Here is a 14944-nt window from a genome sequence, read left to right as displayed (position 1 = left end):
ACAAATAAACAGTATCAAAGGTGCATCCTTGTGCCTGGATGTTTGGACAATCTCTGTACAGGAAGACAGACACCCCACTATCTCATTTCATTCATACTAAGTCATTTAAAAAATGTTCATCCTTTCAAACAGGTGGAACTGGTATTTTTCTGCACAGAATCAATTTGTGTTTCTTGTAATGTTGAAGATCTGCGCTTTTACAATAAAAGTCTTTACTGAGACACATTTTCATAAAGGACAGAAAGAAGGTATAATGCATATTCAGAAACAGCCTATGTATGTCTGAAAGACATCTCCAATCTCATTTCTTGCAGCTTTGCAGCCTTGGGCTTAGTTATTGTTATATTATTTTTCATAATTCCTTGAAAAGGACTGTATATATTTAGGTTGCAGTGTCACAGGGATGAGGACAGTGCTATGTCTTTGTCGATGCCTAGCACAATGGGGTGCTGATTACTCATTAATACCATAATACAAGCCACCATCATAATTACAATAACATCACAATAACAAGAAAAACACATGTAAACCAGTAGATGAAATATTAGCCCTGCAGGCACATACGTGAGCTCCACTGCCTTCACATACCGTATTAACTCCAAACTGCTGATTACGATGTTAATGCAATTGTAGGAGAAAATCGAATACACTTAATAGCTGTTGTCCATGGTTTTAATAATAATTATAAAAAAAAAGGAGTCCAAATCAAGCTGTGACTACATTATCTAACAGCCCACAGCGCACAGTGGGAGATGGGACTGCTCTCGTCCCGTGCCACTTCAGCTGCACGGTCTGCTGGCTCAGCAAGCGTTTGCAAATCAGTTTCAGAGTGGCTGCCAGGCAAAGTTTAGGACAAGGCTCAGACTCATCCCTTTGGATGCTGAACCAGATGCTTTCCCTCCCCAGCTGCCAAGCGCTCTCACTTTAACCTCAAAACACACCAGCAGAGCTCCAGGCTCCTGAGCGGGTTGCTGGGGTTATTACTCGGCCATCCTTCCTCTACTTGCTGCCGGCGGTGCCACACGAAGTCACCACTCCAGGCAGCAGCAGCAGGTAGAGTCGAGCAAGTGACAAATGGGAGGGATTAAGAGCCCTGTCTCCTGAGCTGCCTTCAGCTCTTAACACACGGCATTTTGTGACTGAAAGGGAAAAGGCTCTGCGGCACTTAGATGTAATCGTCAAATCAGATGTTTGTGTTAAGTACAGATGCTTGGAAAGAAGTAGAGAAGAAGAAAAAAAAAATGCACCCTGGCTGGAATCAAAATACGTAATTATCTTCCAGCTCATATAATTGATATTTCATTTTGTGTGTCCTCACACAACATCAGATAGGTATTTCTGTGTCTTAAAAGTAACTCAAAACTATCAACTCAGTAAAAGAGCAAGGTCATCCTACTTGTAGCAAGAACTGCCAGTGTTTGCAGGGAAATTCCACTGAATTTTGGATATCTGAATCTCGCTCCAGACATCTCCCGAGTGCCTGTGTTCCTGAAATGGTTTGTTGATGGGATGAGCCTCATTGCTTTGCATATTCAGGAAAGTTTGCGGCAGGGTTACCGCCAGGTTAATGAAAAAGCACACAGTGTGCACAGCGGCTGATAAACAAGCTAGTATCTGCCAGCACATTTATAAGCAGCTCTTACACCTGTTTTCCAGCTACACGTTCCTACTTCGTGCTTGCAACCCTGCACATGCAGAGAGCCTGTATAGTAAAAGCAAAGGCTGTGTGCGTGCAAAGGTGTGTTTATAAATATTGTGTAATCTCAGATCGCAGTAATCCAGCTCTGATGCTCTGCTCGAGTGCCAGGAGGCTCCGAGCGATCGAGTGTCCCCCCCCACCTCCTCTAAGTGTTTTTTTACATGTGCCTGTGTGCGTGCTCGCTTGTGCGTTCGCCAGCGTGCACGGGTGCACAAACACACCCACCCGCACAGGCACGCTCGGGTCCTTTGTGTCAACAGCTTGAGAAGCAGGCTATTCATCTGCGAAAAAACAGGAGCCATTAATCCTCCTGTGGATTTCGGAAGAAGCCCAGCGCGGGGGCCAGGGGAGGGGTCAGCGCTGCTCGGCGGGGGATGCTCCTGGTGCTCCAAAAGGGATGCCCTGAGACCCTCGTGGACCCTTCCAGCTTTGGGAGTTTGCCCTTCTCTGGGAGGTCAAGGGAGGTGTTATGCAGCCAGAAGTAATCTGGGCTTTAAAAAAGGTCTGCGGTGTGTGGCGCTGGCACCCAGAGGGGCCCTGGAGAAGCGGCCGGGGGGAGGGGAGCCAGCCTGCTTCTCAAGAATACATCAAGCCCTTGAGGAAGCCGAGTGTGCCATGTTTGAAGATGCAAAGATAATCACAGTGCTGGGAACCGTCTTGTGTAGCGGAGGAAGCCAAACAACAAGAGGAAAGCAGCATATGCTCCTGATTTCGCACAGGAAGCTAACAGCACCTCCTGCCAAAGTGAGATAAGAAAACTCCCATGGCCTATTCTGGACAAGGCCATGGTTATCAACCTCAGCTTCACGCTGTCCTCGCTCTGCTCCGCAGCCCTCTCCCTTTCCTAATGAGTTTCAGAGCCCTCACCTCTATTAGCATACAGCATGCCAAGCACAATAGTGTGGTATATTTATAACCATTGATGGGGAAAAGTTTCCAGGGTAAGAGTGTACTTCATGTCATCTTGATATATTTCACGGGAGTGAAACTACAAACCAGCTTCAAGCTGAAGTGCTGCCTGTGAAACTGCTGTTTTCCAAATAAAAGTGGTGTTCTTGTCACCCCTGCAATCTGCAGCAGAGCCTGGGAGCTGGGGAAAAGGGCTTCTCTGATGATTCACAGGACAGATTTGAACTTCCATATTTGCAGTCCTAAATGAGAGCCCTACACCCAGCTTGTGTCCAGACACATCTTCTTTCCCACTCTGGAGACAGTGTTAAAAGAGTGACAAATACCAGCATAACAGCCCTGACCCCCATTTCAGCTGGAAAAATAATGACTTCAGTCTTCTCATCATTTCAGCTCCTCCCCCCAAGTCCTCCTACATGATGCCTTTGCAATCCTTCCCTCACGTGCAATGCCATCCAATTCCCTAATGTTCATTTTGGCAATGCTACCACAGCCTCACTCACGCTTTTACTTATTGAGTAGTATTTGGCAATCACGCCTGTGCTAGGAGCAAGAGGAAGCCCTACTGTCACCGACCGTGGCTATTTTCAAGAATGATTAACACCAGGAATATTTATTTTCTCATCACCTATTCCTTTTTAGGGCAGCAATCAATTCCTAGCAGCAGCAGGGAGGCGTTATTACGAATTCAGGTTGGGCTGACGCACGTCTCTCAAGACGCGGTGATGACGACACTAACTACAAGACAGGAACTCTGGAAATTCCTGGAATTGTAAAGAATATATAGGAACTGCTTCCCACTTGGAGGTTATCAAAAAAAATCTGAATGACCCAGGCCTCGCCTGCCCCGTGCCTCGGTGCTCGGTGCTGTGCGATTGGTAGCACCGCGCTGGCGCAGCCACGTGTCCCAGGGAGCACTGAATCACGGTGAGGCCGGAAACAAGAGAGGGAAAATAGTAACAGGGAACATGAACGGGCTGTGAAACGTGCTTTCTGGGGGAGGGGGGAACATGTGCTGGCTCCCCGCCAGCGCGCTCCCTCTTGCTTTGGCTGCAACGTGATAACATGCTTGTTGATTCAGGAGCCATGGTACAAGCATCCCCCTCTCTCAGCCAAAAATAACCAGTTCCAGGTTGAAACACCAGCCCCACTGCTTTCAGTGGAAAAGCTCCAGTTAGCTCCAAACAGTTTGAGAGTTCATCCCTAGCACCTTCCCTGGTATGCACACATACACTGAGTATCACAGAACGGCTTGGGTTGGAAGGGACCTTAAGGATCATCTAATTCCAACCCCGCTGCCATGGGCAGGGACACCTGTATGTGGGGTTTTGAGGAGACCTACAAAGGGTAGGAATTGGATAGTATTTATATCACATACTGTATGTTGATTTATATTTATTTAGGAGCTTAGCAAGGAATATCAAGCAAGAAGCTGTGTTGATAGTGGCACAGGTTCCTTCTTAGAATATCTCATTCTTTACACTTTTGCCTCTCTGCTCTCACTGTCCCAGGCCCTTACTTGTGCCCACTGCAGAGTCAACGCTTGCCCATCAAGAACAGATGGGACATCACCAGCCCATTTCATGCCAGACCCTCTCATGACCCTGAGAAAGCAGGAACGGTCCATCGCCACTCCTCACCCTCATTCAGCAGAAGAGGAGGAGACTTGTGGCCGAGGATATTATTAGCTGTGCTGAGATTTTCACTGATGAGATGCAGGGTGGCTGGAGGATTTCTCAATAGCCCCTATGCCTAAGGCTGTACTGAGATCCTTGTGTACTGCACAGTTGCCAGAGTAAGGACTGAGTTATTTTCTGTTTTATAGGATGTTTTGCATCCCCATTGAGAGGGACACATAGAGGGAAAGCTCATTCTCTTGGGAAGATCCCAGATGTCCTGAATGCCCCCTCCTTCTGGTGAGCCTCTTTCACACTACATCATTAGAAATAGTCGGGTATATGACATATATGACCTTGTTGCATACCACCATGACTATGGAAAAAGAAAGTTTGCTGTCTGCACACTGCCTTTTCTGCTGTAATCTACATGTAACCAGATTAATGCATGGTGCTTCCCTTTCACACTCATCCTTTCCAAACATTACAGCTTGTCCTGAACTACTTCAGTGTGCTGCCACAGAAAGCCAATTGATCTGACTTTTCTCAAAGGAAACAGGAAGATCAGCAGCAGTCTTACCTGTCCCACCTTTCGGCCCTTCATCAGCCCATGCATGCATTCCCACAGGAAACAACAAAACAAAACAAAAAAGATAAAACCAGACCATACAAACAAACAAACAAAAAAAAAACACACAAAGACCCAACACTTCTACATCTGCAGAGCTGAGCAGCCTGATCACCAGCCATTGACAACAAAAGAATAGAAAACACATTTTACTTTCAACTCCTTTGCCAATACTTGAGACCTCTGAATATTAGGGAACATGACAGCATTTGGACGTAGTTTTTCAGGATTTTTGCACATCCCGAGGTAACCTGAAATTTTCTCACCTTGAGTTTGTTATCAGATAATTATATTTTGCTTCTTGACCCTGTGTTTCCTGCTTCACACTGCTTAGCAGTCTTTGTGGACACAGAGTATGATCAAAATTTCAGCCAAGCCTTCCTTCCTTCCTTCTTGTCCGCCTCCTTTCCCTCCTTTGCTAGGCTGAAATCACTCTCGTCTCCCGTATGGTCACCATGACTCAGCCTCCACTTTCTCTCACCAGCTATGTCCTCCACGGAGGAGCTGAATGCTGACTGGACTACAGTGCTATTAAAGCATGAAGTTTTCACAAGCACCTAGGACTTCTTGCTGGGAAAAAGGGTTTGAGTTTAATAGTCTGTGGTGTAGTACTGAAAGGAAGAGGGCTTCTCCAGTTTGGATGAGCAGTCAGAAACCTAAAGGGAAAGAACATGAAGCCTCTACATACAAAGTCTACTCTTACTCTGCTTCTATTTCCAGAAAAAGATCATTATATATAAAGTCTGGGATTTTGTTAAGACCCTTCTGGCATAAGTTATTTCCCATACACAGGTCACTCCTCACAGCTCACTCAAATTTGAGACGTGACCTCACATCTACACCCACTCAAGATCCAGGTCTCCCCAGCACCTTATCATAATGCTGAAATTCCCTTCCTTTTCTTTGCTGTCCTGACTGGATCCTTTTGGCTCTATTAAAGGGTAATTCTTTACTATTCAGTTTACACAGTCCTTAATATTCCCTGTCTTTCTGACAAGCTGGAAGCACAATGAACACCCTTTCCATTTCCCAGTGATCGACAGAAGAGATGAAAGGGCTGTTGCTGCACAGAGGTTGTGCTTTTAAAGATGGATTGTTTTCAGCTTCACTGCAAGTAAGGGTCTGAGAGCAACTCTGGGCTGACTGGAGCCAGGGACTGGAAGTGCAGGCAAAAAACAAGGAAGGGATGAGAAAGAATGGAGGGAAACATTTTTAAGGAGAGAGGGGAGTTGATTAGAGGGAAAACAGGAAGAGAAAATACTGACAGACGTGGACATAAGACCAAGGATCCATCTACCCCATATCCTGTCTCAACAATGACCATAAGCAGATGGTTGGGGATGAGTAAGAACAGGACTAACTTCAGATACTTCCTCCCAATACTCCCCCAGTCACCAATTCTTATCAGCCCAAGAACTTCCTGCGTCGGAGGCCATTTCTACACTTAAGCAACTCCCAGTGGATTTCTCTTCTAGGACTTCATGCAACCTCCCTTTGAAGCCAGTCAAACTTTCAGAACCCACAAAATCCTCTGGCAAGGAGTTTCACAGATCAACCTCCCACTGCACGAATAACCATCTCCTTTCTACGTTTTGAATTGCAGTCCTCTTGGTTTCATTTCATGGCTCCTATTTCTTAAACTGGAAAAGCATATACAACTGATCCTCAGACCTATGTGTCCTTCACTAGTCTGTAGATATCTCCTGTATTGCTAACAAGTCAACTATTTGTCATGCTACACAGTGCCAACCTTATAATTCCTAACACTCAATTTGTTTTTTTTTTTTTTGAGCTGCTCCTTACTGCCATTGCTTTCACAAACCTGCATACCACAATGCTCATATTTTTCTTTGTGTTATTAATGATCAGACAATGGTTTATCATTTTATGTGTGAAAGTCAGACTGTTTTTTCCTCTGTACATCATGCTCTTTTATCTTCAGCGGACTTCATCTGCCACTTTATCACTCACATACTCAGATTCATAGAGTTCTGCATTTCTTTGCAATCAGCCCTCATCCTTACAAATCTGAATGACTTAGTATCATCAGCGAACTCTGTCACCTCCTTACCACCTTTTCCAGGTTATTTCTGAACATGTTGACAAGTACAGACCCCAGCACCAGCTCCTGAAAAACTTCACTGGTCACCTCCCTGCACTGCAAGAACTGACTGTTCCCTCCTAACCCCTGTTTTCTATTTTTTAACTGAATATTTTTCTTTCTGACTATGATCTTACCTCATACACCATGCCTGTTCAAAGCCTTCTGCAAAGGGTTTTTGAAAGGAATAGACATAAAAGGAAAAAGGATGCTAGCTAAAGTTTGTATATTTTTGTAAAAGGTGTACTCAGTCCAATAATAGCACTCCATTTATAATCATTCCTAAGCACACACAGCTTGACCCTGTGCCTTCCTCGGCCAAGAGCCCCTGCTAGCACAGGAGGAGGTTTAAGGCCACAGGCTGGGACGTTCCCATGGCTCAGACACTGCTGCTGCCCCACGTTGAGTAAAAGACCAAGCAATAATGATCAACCACCTGCACGGACCCACATCTTCTCCCTTAAGAACGGGTGTCAGACTGTCCCCAGTAAAGCCAAGAGAACACCCTGTGAAGGGAACTACAGAAAAAGAAACTGGAAAAAAATAAATGAATGAAAAAAAAAAAAAAGATAGGAGAACCAGGTTTTAAAACATGATACTAAGCAGAGACACTTGTCACTATCTGGATGTTACTGTAGTCCTTATATTTTAAGTTTGATCAATAACCAGTTTAAAAAAAAAAAAAAGTTACTTGAGCAATATAATGCATTTTTGGCTAAACAATTTTCTATTGGACTTGGAAAAATTTGATTTAAAGTGACTTGAAAATTATCAATACCAAAAATGGAAAGCTTAATCTTCTGGTTCAGCTAAGACCCATAATGAAACCTTTGATAAAATTTACAGCCTGCACGGTGAATTCATCAGTGCATTCACTACATTACCCTGGGGACAGACTGTGGCAAACTGTACCTAGTGTACAGTATATATTTACTGGGTTTATTTATCCACATACATATGCCTGATCTGATCCACATGGTATTTTGTAAGTAAAATATTAAAAAAAAGATCTTTTCCAAAATATTGACTGAGGACAGGGAAGCTGTCCTTTTAGATGTTTTCAGAGAACAGGAGGTGTTCACAAACAAGCAGTGACTTCTGGCTCATCGTGGAAGTAAAGAATGAGATGCTGCAATAAACTCCTTGGCTGGTCTGAAACAGATCAGACACTTTCACTTCTCTCTTTCTTTAGGCTTCAGATTCTCCGCAAGTCCATGTTGCCGCAATGTACACTCCTGTCAGGTCCTCTGCATTTTTTAGAAAAGTATGGGAAAAACACAGAGCCTGATTTTCATTTACACTAACCCATTTCCACAACTGCAGCAGAATAAGGAAATAGCTAGCATTTTTTCTTTCATGTACCCATTTCAAGTACTTTTACATTATCAGATCTCTGCAAGAGGATTTTCTTGTAGTAGGGAATGGAAGGCACAAAGGCCACCAGCCAGATCTTCAGTCAGTGTGAATTTAGAGCTGAGGATCTGGCCACATGTCAAATTAAACAAAGGCATTTTTGAACTACCTGTTTATTAATGGCATCTGACCTACTTTTACCAGCTCTAAGGACTCAGACTTCCCCTTCCCGAAAATAGAAGGTGGCATGGGGAACAAAAACAGTCACTGTGGACAAACTAATGGGCATCAATGTTTGCAGACATCCACAATTAAATTTGGGTGGTTCAGTACATTTCTAATTAAGTACAATTAACATTTGTTCTTTACTTGTTCATTTTACATACCTCAGTGATGTTCCAAACCTAGTTTCCCCTGATAATCTATCCAAGCACATCCTAACGATTCTGCCTTTCAATCCTTTATTAATACCCTGACATAAACAATGCAGAAATGCAATTAGACTGCTATGCACACATGCCCTGCTTCCTCTTTCACCGAAGCTGGTGGGAGTCTAGCCATGCACTTTCGTGATGGTAGTTCAAGGCTTTTGCTCTCTCTGCAGAGGTTTTGAGAAAAAGTTCTCATTTTTGCCTCGCTGAGATCCACAACAAGCTTCTTTCTCACTCTGTAGTGATAGAGAGCTGTTTCTGTAGAAAATAATTCATGTGACCCTATCTTCGCACCACAGACAAGCCCCAATGGGAGGCAATATTCCTTTCTTATCTCTCCGTGTTAAACCAGCAGCAACTCCACTGTGATGCATGCATCCATCCATCCACCTCAGAGTGTTAGGAACATTGTGGTGTCCTGAGGTGTCTCCATGGCAGTGGTACCAGCTCGTGGCAATGCTGCATGGCCCCTGGTTCCTGCTATCCACTCCTCAGCTTCAGGCTTGCAATCCATTCATCCCCAGTCCCATCCACCTCACAGTCTTGCTAGGATGATGAAGGGGTTGGGAAGTGGGGGCAGAAACAGTTATGGGTTATTTTGGGTTATTTTCAGTTCATATCCTGACACTACAGCTCAGGGGACAGAATTAAGGTCTTTCCAGGGACCTTCTTTTAGCAGGTTCCTCCACAATACCTTTGTGATTCTCTCTCCTTCATGCATGCACACAGAAAAAAATCTAAGTAAATAAATAAATAACAAACTGACATAATGGCAGGGTTGAAAATTAATAATCTGACACTCGGTTTGAGGCTAACCATAACTGATAGCTCAAGGTGAGAGGGAGGCAGAAAGGTGACAGGAGAGCTGGAACACCCGAGAAAAAATTGCATTGCTTTTTCTGTCTGCAGTTTTTGGAGGGCTGATCAGTCAAGCCCTGGGCAGAGCACAATGAAGGTCTCTCTGGAACTGCCTACATGGAAATGTCCAGAGAGGAAAACTGCCCTCAAATGACACCACACCATAGCTGAGGAAACCAGTGCTTACGCTGAGCAACATCAATATCCCACATGCCTTTCTTGGCAATCTCTGCCAGACCAGCCTAAGATAAACACAAATCTGCTGAAGAGATTCGGGTCAAGAGCCATGAGCATCAAGCACATCCCTGGCGTGGGGATGCTCATGCTGCAGCCTCGGAGCTGATGAGCTGTAGGTGGAGACCAGCCTTGGTGGCTCCAGGGAACATCAGCAAGCCCTGCCCTGGCTGCCCCTCCACAAGACTCAGCTGATAACCCAGCCTGAGCAAAAATGAGGCCAGGAAGAGCAACAGCAGGGTGGTAGGGAAGAGGCCGAGGAGACTGCTCAAGCAACAATTTAATGATGGGAGGTCATCAATCTTCTGCTATATCCACTGAGCGATGAATATATGTATCTGCTGCTTTGTCTGCAGTAAGCTGACACTGGATAAGAAGCTTCTCAGGAAAAAACGATAGTCATTTAAGAAAGACTAATCTTTCATTTTGTTAATTTCATTTTATTTTAACTCATTCCATTCTCCAGTGACATTTCTCTGCCATATCTGAATTGCTATATCTGAATAAGCTTGAAAAACACACAAACAAAACAACAACAACAAACTACTTTTTTTTTTTTTTTTTTTTTTTTCCCCAGGCAGTTTTTCTTATCTCTTTTCTTATCTCTTTTCTGTTTCCTCATTGGGATGAAAATCAGAAGTTTTTTTTTCCACCTATCCATCTAGTTACGTATCTGTTAGTTAGCAAAAGGCTACTTAATGGTAATAGAGTTGGTTAAGCAAACTTATTTTAATGGAAAATAAAGCACAGGGAATTTTAATGACATTCTTGGTCTCTCTGCATTCCAAAAAGTTAAATCTGTTGAGCAATTTTGCAGCTTTTTATTATTATTATTATTTATTTATTTTATTTGCTACCAGGAAACTATGGAACCTGTTTAATTTGGCTGGCTTCCTGTTGCTGTCTTGAACAATGTACAGAGGAGGGTTATGCAGATTGATTGTATTAATTACAAAGCACTGAAGAATATTTGAACTTTTTTTTTTAAAAAAAAAAAAAAAAAAGCAGTGGAATCCACTGTGATATTTTTAGGATTTTTGAAACAGAAATACTGTCTGAAACTGCAATTGAAAGAAGCAGCCAGAGAACTTAGTGGTTTCTATTAAGGAGACTATAGGCAACAGTCCTTCAAAAAAAAAATAAAATACAAAATCTCATTTATTCATTGTAAGTCATCCCCCAGCTTTCAGTGATGTTCTCAAGTGATGTAAAATTAAGCATATATATAAATCTGGAAGCAAAAAGATCTGTGTGCTGCAAGGTCTTTGCAGCAACAAAAGATTTGTAATTAGAGTGTTTCCTGCATCCTCTGGCATGGGACCCAGAAACTCAATGTGAGTCTTACTGCAGTGTGGTGAATAAGAGTAACCTGTGTTGGTTTATCAACTTGAGGTACAATTTTTTCACCTGTGCATTAAAATAGACATTATCTAGTGCTGAATACAAACAGAGCAACATTTTAGCCTTGGAAACTTAATGATGGGCAGGTAAATCCAAAGCAACAGCTGTAATGGGAGAACAAGATAGATTTCTGATCTGCATCATTAGTCTGTTACTTAAGCAAGCGTCACCTCACACAAGGAAGGAAGAATGGTGAAAAGGATGGGATTAAAGGGTCTTCCAGTGCTTTAGAGAGAACACCTACACCGGTACAGAAGTCAGCTCTGCAGCTGGCACAGCTAGTATTTTCTGCTCCCTTCCTGGAGCAGGAGACAAAATGCAATTATTCAGGGATTCCTGCCATTCTGTTGTACTTAATTGTTGCCATATTTTTCACAGGGAGCCACTCCAGTCATCTTATGCAAAGCATTAAATATGGTGTTCTCCAAACTACTTCTTCAATGAATGTTTGAAGGAGAAGGAAGGGGAGGGGGGCAAAAAGAATTGTCACGGAACAATTACAAAGGCAATTTGGAAGCAAGTCTGGAAACAACCTTGTAACAGAGCCAATAACTGATGTTTAAATTGCTACATTTCTCCTTTGATCACCTGTTCAAACACACTTCCATTTAGCATTTAATTGAGTCTACAGTTTAGCACATTATTAAACACCTGCTTGTGGATATTAATTTTTATTGCTTGTTAACAGAAGGATATATTTGACTGTGTAAGAATCCTACTCCTACTCCCAAAGACAATCCAACTGTTTTACTAACACACCAGTGTTTTCAATCCAGAGAATGCATAAATGTATAAACACTTAAAAGAGACTAAAAGGTTGAAATTTTTTCATATACCTCTTTCATGGGGGCTGTCTACTTAATAGATATTGCATTTTCTTTTATCATACACTTTACATTACTACGTAAAATTCTATGGCCCATGCTTCAAAAATAACATAAAAGAGAGAGGAAATGGTAACCTTACCTGTCCTCGAAATGGAGAATTTCAGATTTTACCTATTCCAGCAAAAGGAGAGATTGCTAGTGCCACCTCTTGGTGAAAAGGGCACAGAAAGCCATTTATTTGCATAATCTCAAAGCAAGGTGTAATGGGAAAAGCAACATGTGCTTCCAAGAAGTGCTGCCTAGAATTTACAAGCACCCTTAATTTGAAATAAGAGGATTGTCCTATTTAATTGAACGGGGTGTCTTGTATCCCCGAAATTAAGCACATACAGAAATGTTTGTCTGGATTGGCATTAAAACCCAGTTCTATGAAAGTGTTAAAGTTAAACCCTATGTAAAGTGAATAACTCCAGCTGAGACTTGGAAAATATTGGTTCCTTGGCTTTCGTTAGGTTCTTAAACATCTTTGTTGTGCTATGCTCCAAATACGTTGAATGTTTGAACTCTTCAATAGTAGCTTAATGCTAATGCCATTGTGGATGTAGAGCGTTAATCATTAAGATTGTGTCAGATTTTGAGATCCAGGAAGAGCTTTGGATAAATGAGTCAACACGCACAAACTTGTCATCATCAGTCACAAAAAGCTCAAAAGAAATCTTAAATATAAAAGAGGATTAGTTAAGTGCCACATCAGCATCAAGTAGAATTGCACAGAGCCATTTATGTTTTGCCCTGTTGAAATATTATCTGGAGAATGCTGGTCACATTTGTCTTGCTGATCTAAACCTATGAGTCATTGTATTGTAAGAAAGATTTGATCATCATAATAGAAAAAATCTCTAAGATTATTTCTGTTGAATTTCAAAATAAACCTCAGAGTGGAATCACAGCGTGGTGACAAAAGCATGGAGGTAAGCAAGGAAATCTCCTCCTTGAGAAAGTATGAGCACTTGCCTGCAAGTATGAGACATTGAAAAGCCTGAAAGTATGAGACATTGCCTGCAAGTCTTCCCTCATAAAAATCAAAAAGCAATTATGGCCTCCGAGCATTGCATGCATGAATAGTAATGAACTCTAAATAAAAGTAAGCAACAGTACAAAATAATGACTCTACACCCCATTTTTAAATAATGATGCAGAAAACAAAATGCATTTTTTCTGCACGCTTACTTAAAAATAAAGTAACGCATACTCTACTAACTACAAATGTTCATGGTAAGCTTTTTTCTTAAGTTAATATCCAAATATAAGGGAAGGGAAGACAAGCTAAGTGTAAGTAACGAAGCTGTCCTACCTTGTTTTGGAATGGTTTTGTTTGCAGGGGTACCACATCCATGTAATTTTTGGCTGAGGAACACCATACACAGTGCATGTCAGCACTTGTTTGCTGCCCAGTGGATACAGATTGGGATCGGGGAATGATGATACAGCATTTTCGTATATCTGGGGTTTCACTGTAAAGGGTAAAAATTGGAAAGCTATTAAAAGCAACTCATTTCCAATGCGTTACAAGATCATGAAAATCCTACATTCCTGCAGGGTGAGTAATAAAAAAAATAAAAATCCCCAGGAGGACAAAGAAAAACAGCAGGAATAAGTTGAGTCAGATGAGTGGTTACTAACACATTTAAGTCATCAGGAACAAGTATGTGACTGTGAAAGACAGAAACCCTTCTAATGAAAACCAGTGTCTGTCTGCTGATTTCAAGAAGGGTCCATCACCTCACACATGAGGCTTGGATTTGTGTCCATGAAAGTCAGTAAGAAAGTGCACAATGTCCTGGGCCATGCAAGATCAACTGTTCAACGAAAATTTGATGTTTATGTTCAGAAAAAGTGTGGGAACATGCTGTAAACTTACCATTTACTTTAAGAGTGACTGTAAGATTCTTAGACAAGTTCCACTGTCGTATGCTCAATATTATAGTGTAGTTTCCAGCATCTTCCTCAGCAACATCTTTGATGATTAATGAATAGTCTTTAACCATGTACCGGGCACACTTTTCAGCAGCAGGTAGCCCATCTTTTAACCTGTTTAAAAGAAGTCCAGAAATGAAAAAAAAATTGAAAAATAGTGCTGCTTTAACAGTCTGTGTTTCTTCATTTCACAACATTTCTTGATCTTTGAGCAAGGATTGAATTTACTGTCCAAGACTCCGCTTACCAGAGGATTATCCTTTCCTTACAGATTGTTGATATTTATGGACAACTCTGAAGAATACCATTCTATACATGAAAATTTATATGACAGGATTCTATAACATCTGAGAGCTGCTAAAAATCACAACTCTATCTCTAAAGATCCCAGCCTTCCATACTTCTGCTGCCATTTAGTCAAGAAGACGACCATTTTGGCCAAAAGTCATTCACACAAGTAAAGGTTGCGTCATCCAGCACTGATCATTTCTTATGACCTCAGAATACATCCCAGGACAAAGTATTACTGTAGCCTAAGCACAGCTGTGATTTTAGGAAGAGGAAGAGTAAGTAGATTAGATAAGAACTTAAGAATCAGATATCCTGCTATCAAGTGAATGTTTTTAAAGATAACAGAAAATCAACACAGAAAGTACGAAGTGTTGCTCACAAACAGATTCCTGAATAAGCAGAACATTTCTTTTTTTAAAAAAGGTAAATTACGGCATAAACCACATTTTTGTAGGTTGCTGTATGAAGCTCAGTGTGAGTGCAACCGAAATTCACCGTGGTGATGGACTTAATTACATTGATTCCTGTGTTTTAATAAATATTTACAGAAAACTTTTTCAGTCATTGAAGGAGCATTAAAAGTTGTGTCTAAGGACCATAGATTTAGACATTTCACTGC

At 41.9% G+C, this 14944-nt stretch overlaps 1 protein-coding gene across 2 annotated transcripts in view; it reads right to left on the bottom strand.

Annotated features, from left to right (window-relative positions):
* FLT1 (fms related receptor tyrosine kinase 1) overlaps positions 1 to 14944 on the bottom strand; it is a 108187-nt gene that overhangs the window by 57466 nt on the left and 35777 nt on the right. For both annotated transcript variants that reach the window (XM_027469712.3, XM_038174901.2), the window contains exons 9-10: positions 13979 to 14148; positions 13412 to 13571 (exon numbers count right to left, since the gene is read on the bottom strand). In XM_027469712.3, coding sequence (XP_027325513.3) covers positions 13412 to 13571; positions 13979 to 14148 — 330 coding nt within the window. The remainder of the gene's footprint in view (positions 1 to 13411; positions 13572 to 13978; positions 14149 to 14944) is intronic.

The sequence above is a fragment of the Anas platyrhynchos genome, chromosome 1 (genome assembly GCF_047663525.1).
Source record: "Anas platyrhynchos isolate ZD024472 breed Pekin duck chromosome 1, IASCAAS_PekinDuck_T2T, whole genome shotgun sequence".
NCBI lineage: Eukaryota > Metazoa > Chordata > Aves > Anseriformes > Anatidae > Anas > Anas platyrhynchos.
Note: the sequence above shows the minus strand (reverse complement) of the source record. Positions and strands in the feature narration are given on the sequence as shown.